The sequence below is a fragment of the Anolis carolinensis genome, chromosome 3 (genome assembly GCF_035594765.1).
Source record: "Anolis carolinensis isolate JA03-04 chromosome 3, rAnoCar3.1.pri, whole genome shotgun sequence".
NCBI lineage: Eukaryota > Metazoa > Chordata > Lepidosauria > Squamata > Dactyloidae > Anolis > Anolis carolinensis.
The window spans coordinates 229,451,887-229,472,841 of record NC_085843.1 but is presented as its reverse complement, the minus strand read 5'-3'; the positions used below and the strand labels follow the sequence as shown (position 1 = coordinate 229,472,841).

Below are 20,955 nucleotides of genomic sequence, written 5' to 3'. Positions count from 1 at the left end.
AAGGCAAAGACAAATTGTGAGAAAAAACAACTCTGACCAGGCTTTAGAGGGAAAAAACTCCTTGAACTAAAAACACAATCCCAAACCAGCAGGCAGCCTGCCTATCATTCATACTTCCCACCAACACACAAGAATTAACACACCAAACATACACAATACTACACAGATGGCCATCCAGCCTCTGACTAATAATAATAATAATAATCATCATCATCATAGAATCCTAGAATTTGAAGAGACCCCTAAGGACCATCCAGTTCAACTTCCTTCTACACAGGACACAATCCAAGCACTCCTGACAGATGGCCATCCAATATCTGCACAATAATAATAATAATAGTAATAATAGTAATAATAGAATCATAGAGTTAGGAGAGACCCCTAAAGCCCATTCAGGTCAACCCCTTTCTGCCATGGAGGACACAATCCAAGCACTCCCAACAGATGGCCAATCAGCCCAGCTAACACCTCCCAACAAAACATCCCCCCAGGGAGGAATCAGCCAGACTTTTAGGCTACAAGGATATTAAATGCTAATCAAGGTGGCCAATAGATTAAGCCGCAGCAAAGTGTGGCTGGGCACAGCTAGTATATTATATATAACATTAATGTTGTAATATAATATATTGTCTATTATATATAATACAACTTATGATGTAGTACAATCTATATATATAAAAGAGTGATGGCATCACGGCGACCCACAAAACAAAAAAACTACAGGCCCCCCAACCTCAAAATTTGACAACACAACCCATCATCCACGCCTCTAGGTTGATACAAGAAAAAGAAAAGAAAAAGAAAGTCCTAATTAGAGGGAGAGGAATAATTGTTTTTCTCCAATTGCTTCCAGTTAGAAGGCTAAGCTCTGCCCACTTGGTCTCCTAGCAACCTACTCAGCCCAGGGGACAGGCACAGTTAGGCCTCAGGCCTCTTCTACACTGCCTATAAGATACAGATTATCTGATTTTAACTGGATTATATGGCAGTGTAGACTCAAGGCCCTTCCACACAGCTATATTACCCATTTATAATCTTATATTATCTGCTTTGAACTGGATTATCTTGACTCCACACTACCAGATAATTCACTTCAGTAGGCATTTCATACAGCTGTGTAGAAGGGGCCTCATCTAATCCAGTTCTAAGCAGATAATAGAAGATTATAAATATACAGTAGAGTCTCACTTATCCAACATAAACAGGCCGGCAGAACGCTGGATAAGTGAATATGTTGGATAATAAGAAGGGATTCAGGAAAAGCTGATAAAACATCAAATTAGGTAATGATTATACAAATAAAGCACCAAACATCATGTTATACAACAAATTTGACAGAAAAAGTAGTTCAATGCTCAGTAATGCTATGTTGTAATTACTGTATTTACAAATTTAGCACCAAAATATCACAATGAATTTAAAACATTGACTACAAAAACATTGACTACTAAAAGGCAGACTGCATTGGATAATCCAGAATACTGGATAAGCGAATGTTGGATATGTGAGATTCTACTGTAATATGAAATAATTACTGTGGTAATCCAGTCCAACCCAATTCTGCCATGGAGGACACAATCCAAGCACGCCCAACAGATGGCCACCCAGCCTCTCAATAATAATAAGAATAATAAGAATATCATACAATCAAAAGGTTAGGAAACACCCCTAAGGATCATCCAGTTCAACTTCATTCTACCATGCAGGACGACACAAACCAAGCACTCCTGACAGATGGCCATCCAAGATCTGCACAGTAATAATACAAATCGAATCATAGAATCAGACAGTTAGCAGAGACCCCTAAAGGCCATCCAGTCCAACCCAACTCTGCCATTGGACGATACAATCCAAGCACTCCCAACAGATGGCCAGCCAGCCTCTCAATAACAATAATAATAATAATAATAATAATATCATACAATCCTAAGGTTAGCAGATACCCCTAAGGATCATCCAGTTCAACTTCCTTATATCATGCAGGAGGACACAATCCAACCACTCCTGACAGATGGCCATCCAATATCTGCACAATAATAATACACATCGAATCATAGCATCAGACAGTTAGGAGACACCCCTAAAGGCCATCCAGTCCAACCCAATTCTGCCATGCAGGACACAATCCAAGCACTCTCAACAAATGGCCACCCAGCCTCTCAATACTAATACTACTAATAATAACAACAACAACAACATCATACAATCCTAAGGTTTGGAGTGACCCCTAAGGATCATCCAGATCAACTTCCTTCTACCATGCAGGAGGACACAATCCAAGCACTCCTGACAGATGGCCATCCAGCCTCTACCTAATAATGATGATGATGATGGTAATAATAATAATAATAATAGAAGCATAGAATCCAAGAGTTTGGAGAGACCCCTAAGGGCCATCCAGGCCAACCCTTTCTACTATGCAGCAGGATACAATCCAAGCATTCACAACACATGGACAACGTATAAATGCTATACAATACTACACAGGGACATAGACCCCCTCTACCCTCACCACTTTCACAGTACACAAACAACCAAAATGCATACTAAACATAAAGACAACCATACAACAGACATTCAATACCACCACTACCTCAACAAGTTCTCACCAACACCACCAGACAATGCCATAGCAACGCGTGGCCGGGCACAGCTAGTACAATATAATAATATATAATAATCATATTGTAATATAGTACTATATTAAATATATTTACTACTGATAATATGTATAATATATAATGATATACTGTCTTATTATTGTATATTTAAGTTGTAATGGTTTTGATTGTGAGCCGCTTAGAGAGATAAATAAATAAATAAAATCCATTACCACTTCTAAGCAAATTTAGTGATTAATATTATAATAGGACACGTTTGCAGGAATATATACATTTGTGAGTATGACTTCAAAATCCTTTTATCTAAATTTCACAATGAATAGATGAGAAAATGTATTCTTCATGTATAACTAATGTATAAGAAAGCAAAAATCCACCAGAAGCTCACCTTTTATTTTTTTTAAAGTTTTTGGGCTGGTACATCCCAGTTTTGAAAGCCTGCTAATCACCTCTCAACAAAGGATTTCCCCAGGCAGGAAGCAGCCAGGCCTTTACGCTGCAAGGTTATTCAATGCTAATCTAGGTGATTAATTGCAACATTCACACCTGCCTCAAACAGACAAGAATTCTTTCTCCTACTCTGGACATTCCACAGATATATAAGCCCCCACTTGCATAGTTTTCCAACATAACTTCACAACCTCTGAGGATGCCTGCCATAGATGCGGGCGAAACGTCAGGTGAAAATGCTTCTGGAACATGGCCATACAGCCCGGAAAACTCACAGCAACCCAATACATACATTTACGACTTCAAAATCCTTGTATCTAAATTTCACAACGAACAGTTGAGAAAATGGATTCCTAATGTATAATTTCTCACCCCACCATTGCAATTCTTGCTTCAGAAGAAAGCAAAGCCCACCAGAAGTTCGCCCTTTATTTTTATTTTTTAGGTTTTGGGCCCAGCTTTGAAAGGCTGGTTTTGAGAACTGGCGCTTTGCATGTCCGCTGTAGACATAACAGACACGCGGGTGCGCGTCTAATAAATTTGACCCTCCTCCTTTTCCGTTGCTTCTTGGTTCGTTCTGGACCCCCCTCCTCTCCTCACTTTTTAACCCTGTCTCGAGACCGCTAGGCTTACCCGCCATAGAGCTCCGCGCATTCTCATTGGGCCAGTGACGTAACGTCGTTACGTGCCGAAGGAGCCGGGGTGTGTGTGTGTGTGTGGGGGGGGGGGACTAAATAGAGAGAAGTAGTAGTCGAAACCGGAAGGAAACCAAACTTGCGCGTGCACGAGGGTGCCTGTGGGAGCGAGAGAGAAGTAGCGCGCGCGACGGCGTTTGGCTGGGTAGGTGTGGAAGAGCGCGCGCGCGTGCACGCGCAACGACGCTTGGCTGGTGAGCTGAGGAAAGAGAGAGGAAAAGGGAGGCGGCGACGGCGGCCTGTGAGGCGCTGGCCGGCTTGAGTGGGGGGAGGGTGGAGAGGAACTCGGCATAAGAAGGCTTATTGCTCTTTCCCCGCCTTCGCTAAGGAGGAGACGGAGGAAGTGGGAGCCCAAAAGAAGAGAAAGACGAGTAGGAATTTCCTCCATTGCCCTTCTCTCTCAACTCAGCAGCCAGGTAATGGGTCTCACTTCTCCCTCTTCGCACTTTCCCTCCCTCGCAGTGTTGTTATTCAAAGAGTACGTTGGGGGCTGGTGTTTTTTCTAAAGTCCTTTTCTTCCCTCCCTCAGTTTTCTACAGTCACTCACACCCCTCAGGGTTTATAGCAGGCGTGGGCAAACTTCGGCCCTCCAGGTGTTTTGGACTTCAACTCCCATCATTCCCAACAGCCCCAGGCCCCTTTCTCTCCCCCCCCCCCCCCAGCCGCTTAAGAGGCTGAGGGGGAAAAGGAAGGGGCCTGAGGTCAGGAATGGTGGGAGTTGAAGTCCAAAACACTTGAAGAGGGCCAAAGTTTGCCCATGTCTGGTTTATAGGGTCGACTCATAATTGGAAATTGCTAACTTTTGGGGCAGGGGGAGGAATGTTTCCAAGTTCACATTTTAAGGAGTTCTCTTCTTTTATCTTCTGTAACTCTCCCCACCCTCCATTCAACAGGCGACCAGCTGTCCAAGAAGGCGGACTCCTTTTCCCACTCATCTGCAAGCGGATGCTTGTTTTGCACCACCTTGGAATATTACAAGTTGTGTTCCATGAAAGAGGCTTGTACCTGAAATGTTCCTGAAAATCCAGGCTGTGTACTAATCCCCATTGAGGCAGGATTTGATACAACCGTTGTGTTGCTTGGCATAAGGACCTGCTACCAAGTGTTGAATGCTCCACAGGGGACTTTCTTCGTCTATGACAGCCATTAATAGGCGTTTTCCAAAAGCGTCATTGAGGCCTTGCCATGTGCTGTTGTGTCCTTATTATAAGGAAGGAACTAGTATTCATCGTATGACTCAGATTATTAAAACCGGCTTGAGAAACCTGCTACTTTTTCTTCCTGATACTGGATCACCGTATACTGAATTTTGAATTATAAGGTGAAAAATTGTGGCCTTGACTGTCCTTTTACTAGTAGCATCAGTGTCAACACATGACACGATAGTCACAGTTTTGTGCCTTTTGGTTTTTTTTACTTATTTGGACCGTAAAGCAATTAAGGAACGAAGAGTGTTGGAAAGAGCCAGTCTGCTTTTTGTTTAATCTCTGGCTATATATTTTTGTTCATAATTTTTGATACAGTCAAATGCAAAAATGTCGTTCTTTAACTTTCGTAAGATCTTCAAATTGGGAGGTGAAAAGAAGAAGAAGCAGTATGAGCATGTCAAAAGAGACCTGAATCCGGAGGAGTACTGGGAAATTATTGGCGAGCTGGGTGATGGTGCTTTTGGCAAAGTATTCAAGGTAAAAAAGCAATAACTTTATACTACAGCATGCTATTGTCCTGAAATACTTGTTTGAACATTCCTCTTCATTACAGTTTGTGTAACTCACTATAAAAATTCTATGATCCTTGGCACACTAATAGGTGTTGATCTGTTTTTGTAACAAAGGCACCTTCTACACTGCCATATAAAATCCATCATATCTGCTTTGAACTGGATTATATGGCAGTGTAGACTCAGATAATCTAAAGCAGATAATTTGGATTATCTGATTTGATCATCTGGATTATATAGCAGTGTAGAAGGGGGTCTAAGATGTGAACTTTCTTGCCCTGAACAATTATTGTTACAAATTGACATTTTGCTAAAAAGGGACAGAAGTTTGAGTTGGTATAAAAACAAGAAATGGAAAGAGAGGAACTAATGGGAGATAGTAACAGTTTGGTATTGTTGGAGCATTTGTTGATGAGGTGAACTGAAGGCCCTTCTACACTGCCATATAATCCAGAATATTAAAACAGATAATCCACATTATCTGCTTTGAATTGTATTATCTGCCATACAATCCAGGCAAATAATCTGGATTTTATACAGCTGTGTAGAAGGGGTCTGGGAATGGTCTTTTGATAAAATACTATGTTTTTATGGCTTTGATGAGTGCATCAACTAGCTTTTCTTTACAGAACACTCTATTAATCACTATAGCTTTTCTTTTCCCTGAGAGAATATATGATGCTTTTAAACTTTAGATTTTAACAGCGTACTGATAAAACTCTAAAAAAAAACCCACTCTCTATAACTAAATGCACCATTTTGCTTTCTGCTTTCCAGTAATAATTACTTATTTATGATATATGGGAAAACATGTGGTATAAAGGAAAAGATTATTTTAAAGCACGAGTTCACAAGACAGATTTGGGAGGCTTTTATACTGTAACATAAAAGAACATGAGGAAAATACACAAAAGAAACATTGATGAAAAATGTAATATCTTCATCCTGGTAAATGTGCAACATATCTGTAGTTACATTAAAACTGAGTCCCAGTGCTTTTGTTTATCCTTTGCTTCCTTCCCTCCACCCCACAGTCATTCTCTCAAGTGGGCAAGTGTCTAAGGTGTATAGGACTGTATAGTATGTTTAGAAAAAATGTTAGATGTGTGTAAAAACTCATTCTGGTTTGTGAAAAGGTGTTTTTTTTGTAATGTCATTTGTTTCAGCACCAGCAGGAATGGTGTTTAGTTAGAAAGTAAGGGGAATGTTGAACTAGATAAACCACTAGATGCAAGATGAGAGGAGGATGCAACATTAGAGAAGGGAGGGGAAGAAGGTAAAGGGACAGGTACTTGTGGTGAAGGAAAAAAGTAAGAAAGAAAATGGATAACGAAAGTTTTTGAAATAAGGAATGTGGATAAATTGATTATGATATACAGAGAGGAAATAGAGATAAATTTTGTTAAGGAATGGGACCTATCTTTGAACTTTGTGGGAAGAAGGAAAAACATTTTAGAATAGGCTCCATAATTTGGTCTTGGTTAGAATTTTTGCTTGTAATTTTTAGATGATGGAAGAGGGAAGAATGGGTGAATGTTTTACTGGAAAGGAAGGGTAAGGTTGTATATGACTATCTTCAACCCAAAGGACGGGAGGTCACTGCAATGGGAGGAGTGGAAGGGGGGGGGGAGTAGTATAATGAGGAACCATTGTAGGCACTGTTCAGAAGTGTATGTATTTATATATACATATATGTGTAAATTTTGGAAGAGGGGGAGGGAGGAGAAGCAGTCATACCAATGATTTGTATTTAATCATGATTGAAATGTAATTTCTGCAATATGATAAAAGCTTTTCAGGTTGAATAAATTAATAAAGAAGAGAAATTAAGGGAAATGTTTCCATGGTATTTCAGAATAGTAGTTTATCCTAAAATTAAATTAATTTTACTCATGTAATTTTATATATTGGGAGCCTTCTTGGAAATGAGCAGAGAAATCAATATAGTTAGGATTACACTATACAAATTCTTGTACCAATTGTGCAAAATACAATAATAATAGTATACGATAATAGTCATTCCACAAAGATTCCTGTTAAATTAGTGAAAGCAATTATGAGTTGGTTCATTTAATTAGACCTATTCTTTCCTTCTGTGGAAAAGGTGGAAGATCATAATCTTTCATGCTTTTGTAATTCTTGATGTGTATTATCTAAACCAGAATATGAATAATATGTTCAGTAGACATACCATATGAGGTTACCGTGGAAAAGTATTTAGATACCATTACTGATTTTTGGTCTAAATCTATTCAGCAGCTTATGATCCCTTTTTTATCAGTTTTAAAATTCCCTATTTATGCAATACTTTTGACACAAAAGAAATAACCATTATTGATCCAAAATGCTGTTTTTAGGATGATGGATGGAACTACCTGACCAGAACATGAATTTCCAGTGTTAAGTCAAGTGTCAGTTTGTGTTTAGCTTTTGGTAACACTAGGTGGATTTTGAAATTTTATTTTGTGATATCATAAGGTCCCCAGCCAAGCTGGCACTCTTTGGACATCTTGTGAATGAAGTGAAAAAGTGAAGCAGAATCAGGCAGCACTTAGTCAGCTAGCACCTGAGACTTAGATGGCACCCAAAAGCTTAGCGAATAGCTGAGTTTCCTCCTCTTCTATGTTTCCATGTAGGAACAGTGAAGAAGGAGCAATATGGATTTAACTAATGCTTTGAGGACCTAGCTAAGCTCAGGCAGGTTAATGTTCCTTTCCCTTCCCTGTATACTGACAGGAATGATGTCTGAAAAACTAAAGGAATGAAAGACTGTGTCCCTACCTCGAAACAGTTCTGATTCTCAGTGCATCACCAATGTAATGCCTTCCTCTACTTTTTCTCCCATGTTGCCAACTTTAGGAAGCAAGGTACCTCTCAACCTCTCCTTTGAAGGGGGTGGAGCTTCAAGTAGGTTGCTCTGGATTACAGGCCAAATTAGTTGGATATTGAGTGATTTAGTGTAATGTTCATGTGTGAACTCATCTTACTGTCCTGAGCCTGCCATCCTTGTTGTTTCTAGTAAAGACAGAACCTCTTGCATTCTAAGAACCATGCAGGAGTTGCTAATGTTTTTATCGTATGCAATAGGGGATGCCCACCCATTCTGAAATTAAATTTATATGTGAGTGTCAAAGACCATCCTGAAACTTCACTTGATTCAGAATTTTATGGCCAAATGCCTTATCTATAGTCTCTGATTGTGTTAAGATGGTTCGTTTCCAAGCTTGTGGTGCTTGAAATACCTGAACAACTTGAGATCAGAGAATCACTATTTTCTATGATGAACCTGTTTGAACTTTACTCTGTTTTCCAAACCTTGAGTTGCTGTCTTTCTGTTAATGGAAGTAGAACTGCTGTATGTATGAGAGATGGGGTGTTATTGACAAAGACTACAAAAGGCACTCTGGTTCCTTTATTGCCTGCTTTCAAACATTTATTGATTACGTACTCTTGCAGGATATTTTTTAGTTACAACATTCACAATTAATGCTGTTTTGTTTTTGTTTGTTTTGCTGGATTTTGCTGCATTTCACTTGATAGTTATGCCTTTTTTTTACATAGGAAGTGATCCTAAGTACAGTATGTATCTGCACAGAAAGTGGAGGTGAAAATGTTTGGATAAATAAAGTCAAAATTATGTTTGATTGAATTTTATCTTGCACTCTTAACAGTCTTAACAATACCAACATTCACCCTATTTATTAAAAATTAGAATGGACAGATATACAATTATAAAGGCAAATTTTCTGATTTCAAGTAAATGGAATACAGTGTGAAAGCTTTTAGCTTTTGATTCAGTTGGAAATGCTTCCAAATAAGCATTATATCCTTTAAGTATGTCATGTTTGATTACTTTTATGGAATATTCTATTGCCATTTCCTGAGATGTTGGATTCAGAATGGAACTGATTTATTACAGCAACAGAAAGTAGTTATTGGGCATGGGATACTTCAGTCTAAATTCTTGTAATGAATTATATAAAAGCATATTCATACATTGCTGTGAATCTTTTACATTAAAATTACATTAAAATCTTTAACTGTCAGAATATAACCCTTACCCGAGCCCCTTCGGGGAGATGGGGCGGGGTATAAAAATAAAGTTATTATTATTATTATTATTATTATAAGGAGGTGGTGTGTTCTATTTTGTTTTTCATTATTTGGCTAGCTGAGCAATTTGGCTAGCTAATCACAAGTTCTTACAAGTTGTTTAAGTTTCGAGAATGAAAGGAAAGAATGCTTGCAGTGCCTACCTCAATTGGCTTTCTGAATGGTTTGGGAGGCTACTGGATTACCTAACATTTGTGGATTTATGCCCAGTTTTCAAGAACTTCCAGCATCCCAAATCCTTCAACTACACATCCCCATTTGACTCTCTTAGTAGGCTTTTTATTAGACAGAAGTGTAGTTTATTGTTCTGGGGTCTAAGACTGTATAGGCTTGATTTTTTGGTGTATTTGTCTGGAAACCTGCACAGCTGTTGCCAACAATAACAGTACAATAATCTCTCTGCATTCACTGAAGTTAGGGGCACAGGATCCCTGTGGAAGTGAGGAAAAAATCTTGCGTAAATAAATTGCTATTTTTTAGGTCTTTCAGCATGACTCTCTTGTTGATTTCTGGTGGAGTCTGACCATAGACTTGCACTGGAGGACCTAGTGATTCCTAGAGAGGTTTTCCTCTCTAGAAATCTAGCTCCTTTAGCATAGTGGTTCTCAACCTGTGGGTCCCCAGATGTTTTGGCCTTCAACTCCCAGAAATCCTAACAGCTGGTAAAGTGGCTGGAGGAAGTTTACCATGGAGTCATGCCAGAGGACCCAAAGGTTACAAGAGAGAACATTTTAATCAAATACAAATGATCATACTGCGCAAAATGGATGAATGCTCTGACTCAACAATAAATGAATTTCCTCTTGGTTTGTTTGGTGTTTTTTAAAAAGTATTTTTGCATATAATAAAAGTCAAGACTGAGTCCTTATCAAAATGTTAAAACAACATCAACGAAAGAAACATAGTGGATTACAAATGAATACATTGAACTATGGTGGGGTTAAATTTAACGGAATATGTTAATATTTGTTGCATTGAAGCCCACAACATTGAGTTGTTCTATAACTCAGTGCTAATCACCTTCAGTTTTTCAAATCAAGTAAGTGTAATATGCAAGTTCCTTCTTGCATTTCTGTATTAGTTACTTGCCAGCCACCTACTTGATGAGTAATCAAGAATGCTTCTGTAATTCTTGACCGTTCTGAGTATATATGTAGAATATTTTTGCTCTGCCCATTTTCTTAGAGTAGTCATCTTTTCCAGGGTGTTAAATATTTCTTGAAAATCTCAAATATATTCCTTTTTTAAAATGAAAAATGGAACAACGCAAGCATTATTAAATTAGGCTTCTATGTTCTCTAGAAGAAAATCATTTTTGTATGCTCAACGTTTTAGTTTTGCCTGGAAAGCCTTCTTCCTACACACACAGTTCCTATATACAAAGAGATCCCTGGTGACATAGGCTTCTTAGAATACTGTTGATTGTAAATCTATAATTTATGCAACCCAGAGATTATGTTCAGTCATATGACATGGATCAGAAGCATTATTAGTGTGTGTGTGTGTGTTGGGGGAGGGGGAGATAGTTGGGTACTACTCCTTTTTCTTTCAGCTTTCTTTTGCTATTTTCCCACCTGTTTCTGTGCTTGTGTGATATCTTATACTCGTAAGCAGTTACTTGCAAGCGTGTGAAATTCTGCAGTCATAATCAGAAAGGATAGGATTTTCTGCTCCCCAAATTTTAATTACTCTAATAATATATAATGACAAATGCAGGCAAATACTCCATGTTTTAAATGTTCATGAAACACTTCAACAGTGAATCTGTACTCTTTGCAGTGTAACCCTTCAGATCAGTTCTGGAGGACAATAGGAAAACAGATGTGCTCAAGGTAGAGACCAACTATTTTTTTATCCTGTTTCGTTGCCCAAAGTAGTTTCCTTGTGGGATGGATCTTATTGAACATACAATTTAGTAATCTAGAAAGGAATAACGTGTTGGGAAGATGTTTTATTCCTTGTGTTTTCTTAATTAGAAAACCCTGTCATTGCCTTCCATTTGGAGTATATTTGCTTATATAGATACTAGCTGTGCCCGGCCACGCGTGTGGCTTTTTTTAGTGGTGTTGGTTAATCTACATTAGGTTTTATTTTTGCTGTAGTCACAATTAGTAATAGTTGTTGAAGTGTGTTACGTTGTTGAATTTTTATGTTTCTTGAAGATTGGTTGAGAGGAATGTTGTCTGTTATTTGAGATGAAAGAGTGATGAGTACGGAATGGACTTGTAGTTTCAAAGCCTGGCTGCTTCCCTGCCTGGGGGTGGTGGTGGTTATTTTCTGGGAGGTGTTAGCTGGCCCTGATTGTTTCCTGGGTGGAATTAGTGTGTTTTCATAGTGTTGTTGTTTATTTACTGTCCTGAGATGAGAGAGTGATGAGCACGGAATGAGGTTGTAGGTTGAAAGCCTGGGTGGTTCCTTGTCTGAGGGGGGGAATACTTTGTTGGGAGGTGTTAGGTGGTACTGATTGTGTCCTGGATGGAATTACTTTGTTTTCCAAGTGTTGCTCTTTATTTTCTGTCCTGAGATGAGTGAGTGATGAGTATCGAATGCCATTGGACCTTCAAAGGGTGGGTGCTTCCCTGTTTGAGGGGGAGGGGATCCTTTGTTGAGCAGCCAGGCCTTGCAGTTGTGAGGGGAGGAAAGGAAATGGGCCGTAACCTCTTTGGTGAGTCTGGTGGTGGTGGGGGAGTTTAAAGGGGATGTTCCGTGGGGTTTGAGTAGCTTTTTCATTGGGTAGGCCCCTGAGGGGTAGAATTTTGAACCCACCTTGCCCCTCCTGAGAAGTATTAGGGTGTGGGATGGTGGAGAAGATGGCGACGGTGTCTGGGGGGGGGGGGAGGAGTGCCCGTGGGAGCGGCCGTAGGAGGGAGGCGTGTGGATTGTTCTGTGTGCGCACGGGCTGGCCTCTTGGGCATGCGTAGATGATGCGTTCCAATTTTGGGGGTTTTTTTGGCCCCATGGAGGTTGGGGATGTGTAGTTTGTTTGTAAGAACATAGAGACGTGGATGAGGGGTTGTGTTGTCAATTTTCTAGGTTGGGGGGCCTTTAGTTTTGTTGTTTTGCCCGGTGGAGCAACACCATTATCCTTTTATATATATAGATAGATAGATATATATAGATAGATGGAAGTGGGCCTAAAGTTAGCAGTTGATGTGATGCTTCTTTTTTATCTGATCTTTTTCAGTTGTCAGTTCCAGGAAGGCAATGTAGATTGTAATTAAAGTACATTTTTTTTCAAAGTGCCAGTCAAATAATTCAGACTATAGTAAGGAAGATAATAATCCAAAATAAATTGACCATGATAAATCTGGATTCTGTTTCATCATGGCACTTAAGTTAAACCATGCTTTAGATAATGCTGTTTAGTCTATTTGATCATCCCTGACATTTTTTTGTTTTTATAGTTGTCTTACATCAGTTGATTTGTTGCTCTTTCCTGAGATGAGGTGAACAATATCTCATTTTCATTATGTCAGATTTTATGTAGATTTATTTGTTGGTAGGAGGAGGAATCTTCCCTGAGCATTCTAATTCTATTTTAATAGTAAACAGTCCATTAAAATGAAAGCAATAACTGCTTTCATGACCATATTACATGGGTTGTTATCATAGAATAGTAGAGTTGGAAGAGACCTCATGGGCCATCCAGTCCAACCCCCTGCCAAGAAGCAGGAAATGTTTATCTTCAGTTACAGAATTTTTAGCAATTTCCTTTCTTCAGAACGAAAAGTTTTATATTGACCTGTCTTTATTTCTGAATATAGCATCAAGAGTATACTCTTAATTAGATGCTGACTGGTGTATTTGGAAATTACAGAAGATTCCAGAATAAAATGATAGTTTTGTTATATTTGTGTGCAAGCCTTTGAATTGTGAAACTTTTAGATATGATGGAAAGTTGACATACCGTATATACTTGAGTGTAAGCCGACCTGTATATAAGCCGAGGCACCTAATTTTACCACAAAAAAACTGGGAAAACATTGACTCTAGTATAAGCCGAGGGTGGTAAATTTCAGAAAGAAAAATAGATACCAATAAAATTACATTAATTGAGGCATCAGTAGGTTAAATGTTTTTGAATATTTACATAAAGCTCAAATTTAAGATAAGACTGTCCAACTCTGATCAAATCATTATTCTCATCTTCTTCAATGTAAATGTGCTTATGTATCCTTTTAATAATAATAGAGTAAAATAATACATGTAATAATAATAATACAGGAAAATAATACATGTAATAATAAATAGAGTAAAATAATAAATGCAATAATAATAAGATCAGAGGGAAATAATAAATGTATTATTAATAATAATAAAAATAGAGTAAAATAAATGTAATAATACCAATAATAATAGAGAAAAATAATACATGTAACATATATTCTCGAGTATAAGCTGATTCAAATATAAGCCAACTAGGACTCTCACCCGAGTATAAGCCGAGGGGGGCTTTTTCAGTCTTAAAAAAAGGGCTGGAAAACTAAGCTTATACTCAAGTATATACAGTAATTACAGTACTGATTGCAGGATGATTTCTGCTCATATGTTAGCCATATGTGCAAAAAAGAATATAACCTAATACTTGTTTACTGTATATCTTGTTCACATGTACAAAAAGGTAAAAGAATAAAAAAAGAAAATGTATTGCACATATATTACCACATATAGTGGAATATTTACTATTCGTAAATATAGCTTCAGTATGTCCAAGGCGATGCTGTCAGAAATGTGCGTGCTTGGAGTGTTAGAGATGTGTTTTAATCTACTATTAAATGCAAACATTGCTCTCTTGACTATAAGAGAAATTCCCAAGTACTTTCAATAGTAATATCTTTAGTATGCACAGTCAAGGTATAAAATTGCTCATGCAAGCTTTCAAAACACATGTCTTCATCTGGTAAATATATTTCTTTTAAAAAGAATGGAAGGGAAATTGAGAAAAGTCTTGATGTCTGTCAGTTTTACAGATAAATCTAGGCAAAGCATGTCAGTAGAAACCAAATTGGCAAAGCATGTCAGTAGAAACCAAATTGGGTTGACTCGCCTTTGTGGGGAAGGCATACACCCTCAAAAATCATCACAGGTTAAGATGGTATAAAACTACTCTTTCTCCAGTATGATATCCCCATGCTGTATGGCTAAGATTCCACAGATGATTTGAAGAGTATCCTACTTGTTGCTTGCATGTTGAGGGTACATGTACTCCCTCATGTTTGATGACAGAAATAAAATACAAGGTAAGTTGTTGAGAAAAGTGCTTATTACACCAATAATAAGTAGTTTGTTTCAATGGTGATTGTTGTGTGAAACTATACTTTAGATCAGGGCTTCCTAAACTTTTTCCACTTGTGACCCCTTTCGGCCCAATCATATGTGACCCAAGATATGTAAGTATATAAATTAGGTATAAAACCAAACATTTGCTGATCATGCATCAGCATTTGCAAAGCTCAGTAAACAGGTTGATTTTCCTTTTTATAAAACGTATCCAAAGCATTTTCTGTAGAGTCCACTGTAAACATTGCATGTTGTTGCTTACAGATTCGCATAAATGGGTCACATTCAGAAACCTCTTACTGTTGCCAAATTTTCATTACCCCAACATTGGGCTAAGGGGAGCCCATTTGGGCCAGGAATCACAGTTTGGAAAGCAGTGATTTACACTCATAAGCCATGCAAAAACCAACAGGTTTTATTCTGTATTCTGTACCACTAAATTATTAACTTATCAACTGAAAAACTGCATTGGACCACAAAATGATTTTATATTTCTTTTCTCCGTTGCATTGTATTCTTCATGTCGATAAAAATGCCTGTTGAATGTGTGTGCTGCTCTCTGATCATGCTCAGTTTTACATTATACACTAAGAGTGACAAACAGATAAATTTAGATATCTGTTGCTGGAATGAGAATTTGACAACTTGAATGTTTAAAAAGAATCTCAGTATTTCGTAACATCTTGTCTTCTTTGGTAGGCAGACCCAGGAAATGGCCTTAGAAAATGATCTTAACGCATGATAGAATAGTCATTTTGATTCTTGGATGTTTTGCTATTTAGTTGCAGAAATAAGGACTTTGAATTGTTTACAGAAAGAGACCTAGAGATATTAAAACTACAAGAATATTCACAGTGAGTGTATAAAAAATTAAAAGCGCGATTGAATAGCACTACAGTGAACAACCTAGTACCATTAAAAGCCCAAGTAGACAGCATCACATTCAAAGACTACCTAGATAAGATAACAGAAAGGGAATTCCATAGGGAAAGCGCCTCTGCTAGAAAGACTTTGTCCTTACATGCCAGCTATCCCATTTCAGAGGATCCACCAAAGGTTTTGGTAAGTGTTATAGAAGAAATGTACCCTTTCTCTAGGAATATCTCTAAACCATATTATCTTCACGATGAAAAAGATGTGCGAGTAATAGAAAACAGATTTAAAACTTAATCTCTTGCAGAATACGTCATTCTTCACTGTCAGTAAGTAAGTTTCTACTACCTGAGACTTGGTATAATGTTGCTGTAACTGTTTATTCTATTCAGTTGCTGGCATTTTGACATATTAGAAATGTCAATTTTTATTTTGGTTTTTTCTTTCTTTCACTGTTTTCTAGGCAGTAAAAGATAAAATGGAGCATGTGTCACATTGGAAAAACACATAATGTGAGACCAGAACTGCTGAAAATGTGGCGAAATCAGGGTGTTTAACCAAGCATAAGTAGATGTTTTATAAATATAACTTCATGGGTTGGAAGTAGTCATGGTTTTGAGGAAGTTAAAATAACCACAATAAAAGCACTGATGCTGTAGTTGTTGGTATGGAAACAGACTTCAAAACAGAGACATATAATATCTACGATGACAGCAGTAGTCTTCAGAGTGCACACTGGAATACTGTGTTTACTTTCACTTGAGTTTTCAGCCACATGCCTGAAATTGCAATACAGGTTGTCAACCCCTTATCTGAAATGTTTGGAACCTGAAGGATTTTTGTTTTATTTGGGGATGCCTGTATTTGTATATATGCACTTAATGAGATATATTTGAGATGGGACCCAAGTCTAAACAGGAAATTCATTTATGCTTCATATACACTATATACACATAACTTTGAAGTAATTTTGTACACAATATTTTTAACAATTTTGTGCATGAAACAAAGTGTGTGTTCACTGGGGCATCAAAAAGCAAAGGAGTTACTATTTCCACACACCTCCACCCCCTATGAGGACTATTTTGGATTTTGGAGTACTGTATTTTAGATTTTAAAATTCCAGGCAAGAGCTGCTCAAGAATGAAAGTAGGAAAGCAGTCCTGTTTTCTCCTTCAGGCTGGCAAAGTTGTATCATTTATTGATATGTTTTCTTACTGAAAACCTTGCTGATAAAGATGGATTTAGTAACCTGCTCTGTATTGTGAGTTGGTTCAGTCAACCTGGAACCAGAATGTACACATGTATTCAGATTTGGAACACAAAGGAAATGTATAATGTTTTCTCAGTAACCCTTTAATGCTTAAGAGTTGCTTTAATGCCAGGTGGCTGACAGATAGCTGTTCCGGCAACGGAGTACTGTAGTAAAAATAGGGAGAAAAGAAGGCAATGAAGGAGTGGGTAGAGAGGGATATCACATGTGTAATAAATATTTCATACCTTAGTAGATATTTATAATATATCTGCAGTTTGGATGCATAGAACAAGCTTAAATGTTCCTTTTATATCTTTTCTAGGCTCAGAATAAAGAAACAAAAGTTCTTGCAGCTGCAAAGGTGATTGATACTAAATCCGAGGAAGAGCTTGAAGACTACATGGTTGAAATTGATATCCTAGCATCCTGTGATCATCCTAATATTGTCAAACTTCTTGATGCTTTTTATTATGAAAATAATCTTTGGGTAAGTATTTGTTATTCATAGCTATATACAGTAGAGTTTCACTTATCCAAGCTAAACGGGCCGGCAGAAGCTTGGATAAGCGAATATCTTGGATAATAAGGAGGGATTAAGGAAAAGCCTATTAAACATCAAATTAGGTTATGATTTTACAAATTAATCACCAAAACATCATTTTATACAACAAATTTGACAGAAAAAGAAGTTCAATACGCAGTAATGTTATGTTGTAATTACTGTATTTACAAATTTAGCACCAAAATATCACGATATATTGAAAACATTGACTACAAAATTGGCTTGGATAATCCAGAACTTGGATAAGTGAGACTCTACTGTACTTTAGAGAAAAGTTTGAAATTGATGTCTTAAGATTTAACTTAGCAACACTGTTTCTGTTTGCTTGTTTTTAATGACCAGACTTCAGGCTTATGTCTGCATAAATCTTAAAAGCTTACTAAATGAAGCCCGTTGAGTGACACCCCCCCCCCCCCCAGCTTCAAAGGAAGGCAAATACAAACATTTTCTGAACTAATCTTGTCAAGAAAAAATTGATAAGGTTGCCATAGATTGGAAACAACATAACAAAGTTGATTGACAGGGAGGAATATTTCATCCTTCCAAAATGTAACTGGAAGCTTACTTTTATTAAGGGGAACCCTAAAAAGTGCATATTAATATCTGAACAAACCATTCAGACCTCAAGCTCAGATTTGGAACAACCTGGGTTCAATTTCTGCCAGGCTGGTTGAGAGGGCTCAATCTCTCCTATGTACATGAGCATGGGCTATTTGTTTTCTTATCATCTTCTGCTCACCTTACTCTTTTTTCTTAACCCACTTGCCTAAGAGCAAAAGTGGCTTCCAGCAGCTCCCCTGAAGTTATACATTCAGGCAGTAATAAAGAACAAGGAACATTTTAACTACAAGATTTCTCTAAAACATAAACTAAATTAGGCTACCTAATCTTCCTTTCACTGTTACAGCTGTGTTTTCCCTTCTTCAGGCCTCCCTGAACTTTCATTTAGCCAAACCTTTTATCTTTTCTCCACATGATCAAACCTTCTGCTAGCTCATTAGATACATAATACGCACGCTATATGTATTATATTCTTTAACATTTTTGATTAAACCCCCACCACTCTCAGCAGTCATTATGTATATGCCTTCCTTAATTAAACTGAAACAAAAAACTAAAACTGCTTTATTGTCAGTTCATTTCTTGAATTAATACTTCAACAACTACCGTATATACTCAGGCACAAGTTGATGTAAAGTAAAGGCAAAGACAGGTTTTGAGGACAAATTATGCACTTTGATATGATTCATGGATGAGAGAGGAAGGCACCAATGCTGCCTCAGGTGGCCAGACACCTCTGACTCCTGCTGTCTTTTCCCCTCCTAGGCATTAAAAAAAGCCAGATGTGGCACCACAGCAGAGATAGTAGAGGGGTTTCTTCTTTGTTTAGATTTTTGCAGAATGGACTAAACTTGTGCCTTTTTTTATATTGCCCCATGGATAATTTGACCCAGTATTGCTTTTTTTGACTAAAGGTTCTAGACTTATATATACAGTGTACAAGGTATATTTGACCTTCTTCTAGCTGCTTCATGTTTTAATGGATTGACTGTTCAACTACTATTTTTAAACGTTTCCTTTTCCTTGAAAACATTCTGAAGGCTGTGCCAGCCGTTTTTCTGGAGAGGGCACAACTGATATTGGGATGGATTAAGCTCAGAAATTATAGCTACTTCGGTCCCTTTCAAAATGAGAAAGTGAAAGAGCAGTTTATAACTAAAGGATCACTGATTTAAGCATATGGTTAGCATATACCCAATATTGTGGGCCAAGCACACCCTTCAGCAGACATGAAAGGAAGCTTTCCCCACTGGTGGGGAACAATTCAGTGTTTTTATTCATGTTTGCCTCCTCACTCTCTAGACGAAATTAAATTGGGAGCCACCTTTGGCTAGGGGGATAGAACATATCTTGGAATGAAACAGTCTGAGAGGCTGAACTCATAATAAGGACGCAAGAAGCGTTTGGAGAATAGAAGATTTAATTTTTTAAGGTGGAGAGTTTTGAAGGCAACAAAATTGCCGTTGGTGGGATTGAATGCTATTTATGGGCTAAAATGTTATTTTTGGGGCAAAATAGAGGTATTTAATGGTACTCAGTGTGTACACAGTGAAACAATAGCAGCAATCTAGGCATTCTCAAATCACTTCTTGCTGTTTTGATTCACTTCCTTTGTTGTGACTAGCCAACAGCCAGATTTCATTTAAGCATGTTTAAAACAAAATATTTTTATTTTTATATATAGATACTAATCGAATTTTGTGCTGGTGGTGCTGTAGATGCAGTAATGTTGGGCAAGTACAATTTTTAATTTTACATGATAAAATAGGTCGAATTTTGCATGTTTTGTATGAGAAGCAATAATCTGGATAGCTTGATTTGGTTGTTTATTATGTCCCTCGATCTACTTCTCAATCATCACTGGGACTTCCAAATTAATTTTCCTTCTGTTTATTTATTAAATATATTAAATATACTAAATCTGCTACATAGAAGTTGTATGAGTGTCTTGTTGGATTGTGAGAGGTTTAAAAACTGTCAGAGGAGTCAAGGATTCCCAATGGATATAACAGAAAAAGAATGTGAGCTCCCGCACTCAAGTTGATATGCAAAGAACCCAATCTGTGTGGATTGCTCCTTGTGCCATTCCAAGAATTAGCAAGGCTAGAGCAGAATAAAACAAGTGGCATCATTTAAATTTTATTACAATCAATGTAATTAGCTTTTATAGATTATCAGGTTAATACTTGCAAGAAATAAGTATACATTCTCTTCACCTGACATGTTTTGCAAAGAAATTTTTATCTGAAAGTCTGTTATTCTTGTAGAACTTGAAAGACCACTAACAGAGCCACAAATCAGGGTAGTTTGCAGACAGACACTGGAGGCATTGCATTATCTGCATGAAAATAAGATCATTCACAGAGATCTGAAGGCTGGCAATATTCTTTTTACATTAGATGGAGACATTAAACTGGGTGAGTACTTAAAAAAATTAAATTAATGTTTTAAAAAGTAACGTTGATATATATTGATTTATAGCATCACATTGATGTCGAGAAGGGTAATTTCCCAGTAGGTATAGATGTTTACAATAGTTGTAAGTAATTGTCCTAATTATATTTGGCAAGCTCTTCGTGGATTTCAGAGGAACTGGAACAGGCCTTTCCAATATTTGTAATAAATTGTTTGCTGAAACCTAACATAATATGTTACCTGTAATGCACATGCAAAATATTTAAATATTTAAATGGGCAGATAAATGATTTTTTAAAAAAAGGCTCAGTCAAAGAATTATAATTATACGTTTTTTCCTAATGTTTTTAATTGGGGCAAAGTAGTGGAAAACTAAAATGGATTAGAATGTGAACTGGAAAAATCGAAAG

General features: G+C 37.4%; 2 protein-coding genes across 10 annotated transcripts in view; one reads left to right on the top strand and one right to left on the bottom strand.

Annotated features, from left to right (window-relative positions):
• stn1 (STN1 subunit of CST complex) overlaps positions 1–3,835 on the bottom strand; it is a 61,094-nt gene extending 57,259 nt beyond the window's left edge. For 3 of the 6 annotated variants that reach the window (XM_008106602.3, XM_003218493.4, XM_016992172.2), the window contains exon 1: positions 3,705–3,835. The gene's annotated coding sequence lies outside the window, so the exon portion shown is untranslated. Of the gene's footprint in view, positions 1–3,009 lie in introns of all 6 variants that reach the window. The other 3 variants (XM_062976291.1, XM_008106603.3, XM_062976292.1) reach the window with 3 other exon arrangements.
• The window catches only part of slk (STE20 like kinase), a 41,480-nt gene continuing 24,336 nt past the window's right edge, over positions 3,812–20,955 (top strand). For 2 of the 4 annotated variants that reach the window (XM_008106600.3, XM_003218512.4), the window contains exons 1-5: positions 3,960–4,182; positions 4,660–5,451; positions 17,330–17,494; positions 19,815–19,863; positions 20,398–20,547. In XM_008106600.3, coding sequence (XP_008104807.1) covers positions 5,302–5,451; positions 17,330–17,494; positions 19,815–19,863; positions 20,398–20,547 — 514 coding nt within the window. In that variant the 5' untranslated portion in view covers positions 3,960–4,182; positions 4,660–5,301. Of the gene's footprint in view, positions 3,912–3,959; positions 4,183–4,659; positions 5,452–17,329; positions 17,495–19,814; positions 19,864–20,397; positions 20,548–20,955 lie in introns of those variants that run through there. The other 2 variants (XM_008106599.3, XM_008106601.3) reach the window with 2 other exon arrangements.